Source organism: Sceloporus occidentalis, unplaced genomic scaffold (assembly GCF_023333645.1).
Source record: "Sceloporus occidentalis isolate IW3139 unplaced genomic scaffold, rSceOcc1.0.p SCAF_5, whole genome shotgun sequence".
Classification (NCBI taxonomy): Eukaryota; Metazoa; Chordata; class Lepidosauria; order Squamata; family Phrynosomatidae; genus Sceloporus; species Sceloporus occidentalis.
Window position 1 is genome coordinate 26,652,597 of NW_028316985.1, and position 13,209 is coordinate 26,665,805.

The window sequence follows — 13,209 nt, forward strand, 5'->3', positions numbered from 1 at the left end:
GGCATAGTGATTTGAGCATTGGACTAGGACTCTGGAGACCAGAGTTTGAATCCCGGCTTGGCCATGGAAACCCACTGGGTGACCTTGGGCAAGTCACACAGTCTCTCAGCCTCAGGGGAAGGCAATGGTAAACTCCCTCTGAACAAGTCTTGCCAAGAAACCCTCCCTGATAGATTTGCCTTCAGGTTTCCATATGTTGGAAATGACCTGAAGGCACACAAAAACAACAAGTTAAATGCAAAAATGTAGAGAGAGGAAGAAAATTTCTGAGTGAAGTCTAAATGGATACTTCTGGATTGAAGTTTATTAAAAACTACAAATGTTATATAACCAACTGGGAAAGTCAAAAGGGCTCAGCTGTTACCTGGATAGTACATAAATGTTGATTTGTGCAATGCCTGATATTTTTTTGTCCACTTTTCTTGGTCTGCCTGAACTGTGATTCATATCTGGTATGCAAAGTGCAAGGCTAGCAAATAATGTTGTGTGAGCAGAGGGGGAATGCGTCACTGAAATGACAGTCTGTGGGCTTTTTGGGGGGTGAGGAACAAGTTATCCAATGAGAGCTGGTGTCACCAAATACAAAAGGACAGTTCAGGATAGCAGACCTCCCAGGCAACTGTGACTTAATCCATATGGGACCACAGTTGGCTAATCATGCCAGAATGGATTATTTTTGTATGTTTGTTTCAGGCTCCTCCTTGGGTGTTCCTCTCGTGTGCATTAGGACTCTTTATGTACCAGTCACTGGATGCTATTGATGGGAAGCAAGCCAGAAGAACTAACAGCAGCTCTCCTTTGGGAGAACTCTTTGACCATGGCTGTGACTCCATTTCCACAGGTAACTTCTCTCTCTCTCTCTCTCTCTCTCTCTCTCTCTCTTTTTCTTTTTTTTTTCTTTTTTGCATACATAGTGAGAACTTGGAAGCAGATGTTTTACCTCATATGGTACTTTGAAAATGGTATTGGTATTTGCCTGAGTGATACCATCCAACCCCACTCAGGAATTATTGTTAGTTCAGTTTGGAATGATGTTTGCGAACTATGTTGATGTGGGTGGCAACAAGTGGAGACAGCAATTATCAAGGAAGTAAAGTACTAGAGAAATAGGTTGCTCAGAGCAGGTAGATATTGGCGAAGATCTTACAATGATACAATATAGTATAAGTTAGTGTTACTCAAAGTGGTGGTTCCTGGACTGGTGCTGGTTCCCAAACTATTGGCTGTTGGTCCTTGGCAAGTTTCTAGGAAAGAAGAAGCAGTTGTGGGTATAAATATGATGCTGACCTTTGCACATTAGAGGGATAATTGCTGGTTCTCTCCCCTATCAGCTATCTTGAGAAGCCCTAATACAAATAACCATTAACCAAGTTACAGTCTGCTTGCATTATACAATCCCTGTAATATATACTTCTGCAATGCAACGTATGTGAATCACTGCCAAATTAATAATAATAATAATAATAATAATAATAATAATAATAATTTTATTTCTATACCGCCCTTCCGTTGATCAGGGCGGTGTACAACATATTACAAAACACATACAATAAGCACAAATACAATATTAAAATACAATATTAAAAACAAATTAAAAACCTAGTCAGCCAGCCATCTTGCCAGGAAAAAGAGGGAGGAAGCCATCAGGGGCTTTATTCGGGGAATGCCGCTCGAAATAAGAAGGTCTTCAAATCCCTTCTAAACTGAGCCAGAGAGGTGGCCAAGCGGAGCTCTGTGGGCAGCGTGTTCCAAAGGGCCGGGGCAGCGATGGAGTACGTCCTCCTCGACGTAGAGGTAAGTCTAGCCCCTGGAACCCTAAATGCACATGTCTGGCACACTCTTGGGCGACCACAATGTGCAATACAGTGCACATCAGTATATGTTTGACACTGGACCTCTGTGCACTCTGCAATGAAGCCTAATGGAATGAGCAGAGACTCCCCTGCAGATCACATACAAGCATCCCTGATGTTTATCAGTCTGCATTCCACATGCACTTATTCACTAGATATGTGATCTGATAAGAATTGCCAGGTTTTAAAACTTATTTATCTGCTTGTTGGATCCTTGTTGGATCCATTGAGCAAAATAATTAAAAGAGACTCAGGGAAGTGACTTGGGAAAACTGAATAATTGGTATCATTAGGTCCTTTCTGTCATCTTGATAGTAATCACAATGAAAGAATACATGCAAGATAAATCCTTTTTCAAAACATGCCAAAAGTCAGCACTGAAAGCATAAAAGTTGCAAAAGGTCATCATTAAAAGAGATTTAACTTAATTTCAATATTAAAACATTAATAATATTAAAACAATAAATGGACAAAGAGGAGTTTAAAACAGTATAATTAAAACAATACAATACCTTCTTTAAAACCCTGGCTGGAGGGGGCTTAGGTCTATATAAATGGACTTACGTCTGTGTCAAACAGATTTGTCAAACAGATTTGAGCACTTTCACAATGTCTATTCAGTTAGGGGAACCAGTGAAATGACCCTTGCACATTGGTTCTGATTTGCATTGGGCACTCCCCATGCACATTGGAACAACTAGAGGTTGCTGATGTACATTGGGACCTCACCCAAAAAGTGTTGATGCACATCAGTAAAGCCAGGTGCACATTGGGACACTCCTGATAATTTATGATATCAAACACTCTTCCTGGTGTCCTATGCAAGGGGAACTTGTACCATGTTTGAAACTAACAAGCTACTTTCCTCACATTTATCTTGTGGTTGCCTCAATTACTTCTCTATCTTTTAGTGAAGCATACTGCCATAACTAAAAAGTTAATTACATGTCTAAATGTATGATTGTAGTTTTACTATGACTGTAGCTTCAATCTTAGTGCAATGCATTTATGCCTCTGCTATTAGGAAATTAAATTAATTACAAGTAACCAGCAGGTTTAAAAAATAACAACAGAATGCTTATGTAAGTTCCATGAAAACATTTTTATATGAAACTTAAAATAAACATCCAAATAAGTGGCTTTCATATTAGCAGATTTACTACGAAGGTACAATTTTTTTTAAATGGAAGAATAAATAATTAATACCACTTTTGTTTATTCATTTTTGAAGATATGCCTTAACTGAGGTTTAGATATGGACTGGAACTTTGTCAGTTAACTATCAAAATACTAAGACAGTGGAGCTATATGTGTTGCCCTGCATTCAATTTGTATTTTAAATGTCGTAATGTGCTGCCAGTGCCAGAATATGTGACCATTAACTGGTTGGACTTTTCAGTTTTCGTTGGTATCGGAGCCTGCATAGCAGTTCGACTTGGAACGAATCCAGACTGGCTGTTTTTCTGTTCCTTTGTTGGGATGTTCCTGTTTTATTGTGCTCACTGGCAAACCTATGTATCAGGCATGCTAAAGTTTGGCAAGTAAGTGCATTTTTGTTTAATTAGCTCTCTGGTTGATCTTTGAGATTTATTTAGTTCCATGGGGGGGATGTTTTTGTGAAATCTTGGATTCCATTACTGTATTGTGGTAAGTGTGGTTCTTGATAAATTTCCTATTTAATAAATTGCTAGTCACACCTAGATTTGACTCAGTGATTCAACTGCTGGATGGAAAATCAGCTCTTATATAAATCCTGTTCATTCAGTGTTCACTCTCAGTTGAGACTGATAATTAGACTGAAGCCAGGTACCAAACATGGGAGAGTAGACATGGCCAAAGAGCCCACAGGACACAATAGTCAGCACTGGAAGATGAGGAAACACCTTATTGATGAGCTGTTTTTGTTGCTTTCTGCTAGATGAAAAGGATTGAGGGTGGCCATGTATTGTATTTAACAAAGGATAGTCTACTTCCTGAAGGCCTCTCAGAGGACAGTTCTTTATTTGAAAGTGTCTTCTGTTTGGAGGACTGTCCAGTCCACATCAGGTTTTAATACCAAAACATTCTAAGAAAGTGAGAGTAGGGGCCATCAATAGTTAGCACCTGGAAAGGTACATACGGTAGGTCAGCTGGTCAAAGGCTGAGATGTATTGTAGTTCAATGTATTTTATAGTGGTTTACAGCTAACAGATATACCCATGCATACATGCACCTGCAAATCTATGGCCTCTTTTTTAGCCACCTTAACTTGCCACAAGCATTTTTCATCAATAATTCCGATACCCCAACAAAATTTGCAACCCTTCCCCTCGCCTGTGTGGACAGCCTACACTGGAGCCTGCTAGGAATACTGGTCAAGAGCAATGAGCTGTTTGTTAAGCTTAGATCTATAAACCTGAAGGGAACTTCAGACTTGAGTATTCTAATAGGCTTGTGTTAAACTTGCTGCCTTGGGAGTGTGGAGTTGTTTGAAAAGGAGACTAGTATGACTCCATTTTTGAGCTAGTGTATAGTCATACTTGGTATGCTATAGTTTTAATTTAGCCACAATTTTAAAATTTGGTACTAGTTCATTGGTTTTTCATTAGTAAAAATGGATTAACTTGTATCTTTTAAATTCCATACTGTATTAAACTTTTGTGATGACAGAGAAACTAAGATCTTGTTTGAGTGAAAAAATACTGCATGCCTCCCTTCTGTTGTCTTGATTCTTTATCATCAGGTCCTTGAAAAAGGCAAGATTTATTTTAAAATACATTTTTAACTATTATGACTTAAATCCATTTTTTTAGCCCCAACTAAAATAAACTGATTGTATCAGTGGAATTTATGCAAATGTTGATATAGACAGTTCCCATTTATTCTGCTCTAGTTGAGGCCAACAAATGGATTTCGTATTGTTTCTGCCAGTTTTGTATGTTTTGTGTACTGAAATGAGATCAACAAAAACAATTTAATGTTTTTCTCTTCTGTTACACAAATCCTCATGCCTGATCACAAAGTCACCAAACTTGGTATGTTATCTAATGGAATGAATAGTGAATAGGTTTTGGACCCAATACATTACCATAAATAAACTGGGTACCTTCTGAACCCCTTGGATTTCTGTAAATAAATGTTTTACTCTAAAATGCACATTTACAAACAATTTTTAGCTAAACTTGATATTCATGCTTACATTGACATCTAAAACAAGTTCAGGACAAATCAACAAACTATCTTTTCCCCAAAATTTGCTGCTATTAGTCCATTTTGACTGGAACATACTGTAGTATGAAATGAATTTTATGGTCTGCAAGCGTTAACACTCAATTTTTAGTTTCATTCACATAAGTGAAACCACAAAATTAACTGGGGCAGTTCTATTTCTATTTCTAAATGTTTTAGTACATTATATTACTACCGTAAGGAATGTCTGTATGTACCGTACTTGTTTATAAGTATCTTAGGTTACATGCTTGAGTTTAATATTATGTAAATTATGCTCTGCCCATTAGACCTAACAAATCATTGATATGGGCCAATCTTACTTCTTTTTTACTCTAGAGTTGATGTTACTGAAGTACAGATAGCCATAATTCTGCTCTTCTTGTTATCTGCATTTGGTGGAACAACAATGTGGGATGCAAAGGTAATTGGATGTTGCTGTCAAACTTGAATTATTATAATCAGTCCTGTGTAGGCAGATTGCTGTTTAGTATTCCTTCTAATGCTTTGTATTTTCCCCCATATTCTATTTATTAAAAAAAAATTAAAATTCCCCCTTTAAAAATAAGAACTGGTTCTCTATTATATGTTTTCGTTAGGATGCTTTCCTCCCCCTATAGTTCCAGTACTCTGTCTCCTCGGTGTTGTGATGTGCCATCTTATGCATGAGTATAGAACTACACAAAGGAAAAAGACCCCATCTGCCATAAGTGATCTTTATATTAAATCACTCAAATTAGGTAGAGGCATAAATATTCTGGCTACAGAATTTAATTTCACAATATTCTCAGTTCTGTAGTCTTTATAGTCTTTACTGTATAAATATTTGATTCATCTGGAAAATCCTCTTTCATAAAACAACTATACACACTACAGTAGTATTGTACTGAATTTATCACTACAAACTTCTGGAATGCAAAATTTCCAAGCAGATTATATTTTTGAGCAAAACCTGCACTTATTGTATCCTGAAAAGTCCAGAACCTGAGAGAAATTGACAAGAATTAGAATGTGCATATTACCATCTGTAAAATCATAATCCCTGTAACTGTGTGGAGAGATGGTTTTCTGTTGCCCCACTTGATGTAATTAGTAGGATTGCTAAGTGTTAACAGATGCTTTGAAATCCAGGAAATTAGATCAGTAGTGGTTATACAGTAAGCCCTCTGTATCCATGGATATTTTTTTTTATCCATGGATTCAAGCATCCACAGTTTAAAATGTTTTAAATATATATAAATTCCAAAAAGCAAGACTTGATTTTGCCATTTTATATAAGGAACATAATCTTACTATGCCATTGCATTTAATTAGATTTAGCATCCTTGGATTTTTGTATCCATGAAGGGTTCTGGAACTAAACCCCACCAGATAACCACTGTATATTTATTAATATGCTAACTGTATATCCCAGTTTTCTTCCACTGAGCTCAAGTCAGCATGAATTTCCTGCCACTTTATTCTCACAACAAACTGGTGAAGTAGGTCAGGTGGAGAGAGTGGCCCAAGATCTCCCAGGGATTTTTTTGTCTCGATGCAGACTTGAGCTTGACTCTCTCAAGCATCTAGTCCAACACTCTCAATATGACACTGTGTATTGCATTGTGAAGGACTATAAAAATCAGCTAGAGGCATCATACTGTATGCGTTTAAGTAGCTATGGAATAGTTCTGACTTGTCCATAGCCACATTTAGAACTAAATCAGTGTATTCTGGCATGTTTAAATAGTTAAATAAATGTTAAGAATTCCATTACTGCTAACACTTATTAAATTCCATACAAAGTTGCATGTGTTCTGAAATCAGTTGAAACACTGATATATATATTTTTAAAACTTCATTGTGAAAATCATTATTTTGTTCTGCATGATCTGCTGGATTGTTTGAGATGCAGTCTCAGTAACATCCTTAGACAAGTTTGTCTTCTAAAATGTAACCTGGTGGGTTACAGGAAATTCATTTTTTCCCCACTTTTCTTTTTAATCCTATGCTGCCTCTTGGAAGTTTCATTCAAACTACAATTGAATAAGAAAGGTAAATACTTCTGCTAAAGATCTCTGCTAGCTGGAGAATATGAGTTATGCAGTTTCATAATGGCATGATATAAATGAAACAAAACAGGCAGATGGTGTTTGCATTTCCTGTGGTGCTGCTACTGTTTTAACCAGTGTGTTTTGAGGAACTATCCACTTTTCAGAAAATGGCTAGAACTTGGATACATATTGTTTAAAGGTCCTTCTCTCTGGATTTAAATGTAACCTAACAAAATTAAGCTGCTGTGCTCTGTGTTGTATCTTAATGGCATGAATATGACCTGTGTTTGATTTTAGTGGAGAAAAATGGATAGTTCAAATAAATACATTTTAATGTACTGGAAAAGTATTAACTTATTCTGAATTTTGTGTTCCTTCTCGACAAGATTCCTGTGTTAGACCTAACACTGAAGATGATTCCTGTGGCTGGGATAGTGTGTGGTGCAATATTTTCCAGTTACAATTATTTCAGAGTTATCTTTGGAGGAGGAGTGGGGAAGAATGGATCTACAATAGCAGTAAGTTGGGCTTGTTTTTTAATGTCAATTGATGTGTCAACTTAACAGCACAATTCCATGCAGAAGTACTATTGCATAGTATTCCTATCTACTCATTTTGTTCATTGGGTTTTATTCCCAGGTTAGTGTGTATAGGATTGCAGCTTTATTTCTCGCAGTATGATATTGGTTTAAACAGATGGAGTGTGTGCTTAGTTTGATTGAGTTTTATCCTATCCTTATCCTGCTCAAGCATAATCATGAATTGTAATAATGTTGAAATGATTGTGTACCCTTTCACTGTTTAAGAGGGTCTACGTTTTAGTATTTTATGGGATACATGAAAAGGAAATAATAGAGGAGATATGTGGCATTTTTCCAGTGATAGTATTTCTGGAGTTGTCTACTCATTTTTTACTAATAAGTAGCACAATATTAGTTCATTGATGCACCAACTATGACCTTTCCTGACAAAGTCTGATTTTGCCATGTTTAGTCATGCCTAGGTAACTCCAGGTTTGTCCACTGTAATATGCTCTATGTGGGGCTGCCCTTGAAAAGCATTTGACCATGACTGCTTGAACAAATGCTGCTGAAGGGATGTTGGCTCAGTTTAGGTCTTCAGAACATATCACTCCCATCTGAATCAATTAGCATGGATTACCTGTTTATTGTTGGGCTCAATTCTGCATCAGTAATTTAGGGCCTGTTCTCTTCCAAATGTTTATTTCAATGTGTACCATCCAACATTTGAGGCATTACTGCCAAATGAGGCATGGTAGGCAGCTACTAGGTGTAAGGTGTCCAAGTTGTGGAATACCACCCCAAGGGTGATTCACCAGGTCACAAGACTTTATTTTAGGCAGTGGTGCAGTCTTCCAGATGTTGTTGGATCAGCTGTAGCCAGCACAGTGAATGATGCATAATGCTGGGAGTTGCAATCAGACAACTTTGGGTCGGCTATACAATTCCCATAAATTTTAGAAATTTGATCAAAACAAAGACTAGCCTTACATGCTTACTGTGGTGTGCTTAGGTTGTGATATTTTGTGCTATTGTCCTTGTATGATTGAACTTGTTATGTTGGTGACCTTTTTTCAAATTGAGGAAAAAGTTACTGAATAATTCACAAAATGTATGTATCTTTCAGGGAACAAGTGTTCTGTCACCAGGACTCCATATAGGATTAATTATTACTTTGGCAATAATGATCTATAAAAAATCCTCAACACACCTGTTTGAAAAGCATCCTTGCCTCTATGCCTTAACATTTGGGTTTGTGAGTGCCAAGATCACACAGAAATTAGTGGTAAGGTTTTTGCTTGGATTTATAATTTTTTCTATGTATATATTAAGATGATGTAGCATTTCCATGCTGCTATGAGAATCACTATAAAGTCGACATTGCAGAAAGCAATCTTAGACATGTCTATTCAAAAGAAAGTCCTGTTGATTTCAATACCATGTGCAATCAGCCCTCCACATTTGTGGCTTTGAATTTTGTGGATTTGATTATTCACAGATTTGATTAATATATTCCCTCTAGGAACCTTTGGATCCTCCAGTGGAACTCTATGGTCAACTTCTGCCAAATGTAATGCTGGAGGATCTAAAGATTCTTAGAAAAAATACTTCTCTAGGCATTTGTAGGTCCTCTGGTGGAATTCTATAGGAGCCCTGTACCCATAACCCCAGCGAATGTGGTGGTCCCACTGAATTTAAATAGATGTGTATAGTAACAGTGGGTTACAGGGTTGGGGGCCCCTTCCTCCTACACCCCCAAAGACTGCACAACCTGATGTTTCCCAGCCATACCTTGTTATTTTGGCTAGAAAACAAATGAGAAACGGGGAATAGGAGTCTGGGAAGGATAAGTTTAGTGTGATTTCAGGTGAGGAGGAGGAGAATCACACTTATAATGGGAGGGCCTCGGGGATCTTTGCTAGACTGACAGGGGCTTCAGCTGCTGCAACAGTGAAGTCTGGGGACTGTATAAATCCACACTTTCCCCAACATTAATATGTAGGATTACAGTGTAAAGTAGGTACTGTGCAAGCTAATCAGTTAAAATCAGTTTGCAGAACTCAAGAGGGCTCATTTACACCATCCAAAATACTCCAGTTTGTTCTGATCTGGAGGTGCCCCAGATTTCACACACACACACACACGCACATTTACCTCCGCACTCCACAGTGATGCAGGGTGGCTGTTTACACACATCCCACTGTGCCAGCTGGCGCTGCCACCGTTGGCACAAGTCCCTTCCTGTGAGGCATTGATCACATGGCTGGGTATGTCACTGTGACGTCAGATTCTTTTGATTATCCATTTTAGTAGCAAAAAGTAGTAGCCAATTATATAGTGCATTTATTTAGGATTTACTGCCTTTTCCTGTAACTGTTTGTAGTTTAAGATAAACCTGTAGGTGTACAGTACTTGTAAAAACATACAAATCTGCCAAAACCTTCTTGTCTTTTTATTGCCTTTAATAAAAAAAGTATCTCAGTTGAGTAGAAATGCTAAAACCTCATTTTCTGTTGACTACATCTCTTGTGATTTGGATTGATCCGGATAATAACTCTTCAGATAGGTTAAAGTGCAAATAATTAAACTGGCATTGCAATGAATTAAACTGCTATTGAAAGATTTTAACCTGATAGCTAATTCCAGTGTTTTGTTTTTAGATAGCACATATGACAAAAAGTGAAATCTTCTTACAAGATACTGCATTTATTGGACCAGGCCTCTTATTTCTAAACCAGTACTTCAATGGTTTTATTGATGAATATATCATTCTGTGGATAGCACTGGTAAGGAGTTTCCCATTATGTTGCACCTTGGCTTCTTCCCCTTTCCCCAATCTGTAGTGTAGATACAGCCTGATACCTTTATGACAAGGTATTTAACAAGATAAGACATGGAAAGTGCATTCCAAAACTCTATCCGAATACACGCTTGTCAACAATGTGCTAACAATGGCTGAATTGCACTGCATTCATTGGTTTGAATCCAGAGAAAGGCATTGCAATCAGACTGTAGGAAGCAGACCTTCCTGCCGCCACCTTTCATAGTAGCGCCTTCATCTTCCCTCAGTTGCTGTACAGATTGGGGGACCCCAACTGATGTCATACACTGTGGGCAGGGAGGAGGGTCTCAAATCAGGGCATAGCACCTTCTGTGAGTGAAGTGATGGGAGGAAACATGTCTGCTTCATCTCCGAGTTATGAACGCAACAACAACAAAAATGAACACAAGAAAAAGTCCACTGAGGCGAGCACATAAATAGAATAAATGAAGCTTAGACATATAAAGTTGAGATACACCTATTTACCCAATAATAATCAAAGAGGAGGGCGACCAAAATGGTGAAAGGTCTGGAAACCATGCTTTAGGAGGAGAGACTTAGAGAGCTGTGTGTGTTTGGCCTGGAGAAGAGGAGGTTAAGAAGTGATAGCCCTGTTTAAATATTTGAAAGGATGTCACATTGAGGAAGGAGCGAACTTGTTTTCTGCTGCTCCAGAGACTAAGACACAGAGCAATGAATTCAAACTACACGAAAAGAGATTCTACCTAAATGTCCAGCCATTTAAAGGCTGTGCCAGCGATGCATGGGCTGAAAAGGAGCTTCGTTTTGGAGCTCCATCCTGCGACGCTGAAAGGGCGGCCCAAGCACCCTGCAGCATCGTGGGGACGTCCATAATCCATAATCAAATCCTCAGCCAATGTTTGTGATTGCAGTTAATCCAAAGACATTCATTGGGTAAATAGGTATCTCTCATCTACCTGTTAAGCAGTTGAGCTTTAAGATAGAATCATAGAATCCTAGAGTTAGAAGGGGCCCTGTGGGCCATCAGATCGTTCTCTGCTTAGTGCAGGGTCTCCAGCTAGAGCAGTATAATCTCTGAAATACAGTACTAATTTTATTTTTTAAAACTGAATTTTTAAAATGGAGCTAAGATACAAACTCCTACACTGTCAAGCAGAGAATAATTCATTTGTACAGCATAGATACTAATTTCTGAACTGTTTTTCCTCCCTCTTTAGTTCATATCCTTGCTTGATATGCTGAGATACTCAATTGGGGTATGCATACAGATTGCTGCTCATCTTCATATACAAGTCTTCAAAATCTCATCTCATCAAGCTCCCGAACAGGTTCAAAACCATAATGAGTGACTTATAGCTAAAGGCGAAGAGGAGAAGGAGTTGGGGGGAATTGTGGAATTATGGAAAATACGGTTTTTAAGGAATACAGATGTGGAAGCTTGTAAAGAAACCCAGGTGCATGAGAGAGCTCATTATGTTTGCTCTCAATCAAGGAGATTATTTAATTACATAATGCAATGTTTATATAGGTTCTACTGGGACTTGGTTACTTCAGTCAGGAATGAAGTGTTTGGGGATGTGTTTTGCTACAACGTAGCTAATCCTTATTTACAAGATTTGTTCTGGTCTGGTCTTTGCAGACAGAAATGCCTGAAAATTTAATGTACTAGGCAGCTAATAAAGATATTGGTCTTTCTTCAGGCGAATATGCCTTTCCTAGAATAATCTGACATTGATTTATTGGTACAATTTATTGGTACAATAGCTGCAGTTAAGATTATCCATTATACAGTTTATTTATTTTGGTGAAAATATGACCTTAACCAAAGTATTTTACATTCAAAAAGTTAAGATTTCTGAGCTGTCAGTCATATCATAGGAGTGGGTTTTACCTCCCCCCCCCCTTAAATCTACTTGCCTAATACTGTATTTTCTTATAGATAATTGCTGAAGAATTTAAAAAGAAATTAGTTGTACTAATATTATAGTATAACTCGTCCAGCTAGAAGTAATGCTTATTCTGTTGGTGCCAATCTACTAATAGTACCAATTATTCCCTAGACAAGTTCTTTTTTTAGGAAATGTACCCAAAGTAGAAGCCAGAGTGGAGAAACATTGTTGACCCCTTCCCTCCTCTAGCAGTCTTTCCATTGGTTTTCCTACACACATGTAGACACACTACTGTTCCACATTGATGGTGAGCACAGTGGTATTAAACCCTCACCCAAAAATAATAGAAGGAAAAGAATTTTCTGCCCATCTCCACTGTAATATTACCAACTATAGCCTCTTTGGGGGAGAAAACAAGCAACTTCAGTCTTAGCCATAAGTAGGAAGTGAAGGAAAATAATTGTAAGGCCATCCATTTTTCTGTTAAACTTTCACCTGAAAGTCAGGGCTGTAAACCAGATATGAAGTCAAAAAATATAAAGGGGTCTTCTACATTTGAAGCAGCAGAAATATGTTTTCATTTATTAAATATGTTAGCATTGTACAGGGACTATACAGCTGATCTAGCTTACTTGCTTCTTTCTTTCTTTCTTTCTTTCTTTCTTTCTTTCTTTCTTGTATTTCAACCATTCTATCAGTTATATATTTTATTTAGCAAGCTGTTTGCACAAAAGTGGACCTGGCTAAAGGATGAGTGTGCTCTTCCTTCACTTTTTTTTGCTTTTGAATATTAAGCACAACGACAAGGAACCTTCAGCACAACAAATGTTGTTGCACTATAACTTACATCCCACAGTATTGGTTATGCAGTTCTAGGGCTGAGGCCGATGAAAGTTTTGAGTC

At 37.8% G+C, this 13,209-nt stretch overlaps 1 protein-coding gene across 2 annotated transcripts in view; it reads left to right on the plus strand.

Moving 5' to 3' along the window:
• Nucleotides 1-13,209, plus strand: part of CHPT1 (choline phosphotransferase 1) — a 30,219-nt gene that overhangs the window by 15,006 nt on the left and 2,004 nt on the right. The window contains exons 2-8 of one of the 2 annotated variants that reach the window (XR_016281503.1): nucleotides 694-841; nucleotides 3,253-3,394; nucleotides 5,400-5,484; nucleotides 7,480-7,611; nucleotides 8,741-8,899; nucleotides 10,275-10,400; nucleotides 11,635-11,871. Coding sequence is in view for 1 of the 2 variants with exons in the window: in XM_089527947.1 (XP_089384073.1) it covers nucleotides 694-841; nucleotides 3,253-3,394; nucleotides 5,400-5,484; nucleotides 7,480-7,611; nucleotides 8,741-8,899; nucleotides 10,275-10,400; nucleotides 11,635-11,745 (903 nt within the window). In the remaining variant the exon portion in view is untranslated. The remainder of the gene's footprint in view (nucleotides 1-693; nucleotides 842-3,252; nucleotides 3,395-5,399; nucleotides 5,485-7,479; nucleotides 7,612-8,740; nucleotides 8,900-10,274; nucleotides 10,401-11,634; nucleotides 11,872-13,209) is intronic. The other variant, XM_089527947.1, reaches the window with a different exon arrangement.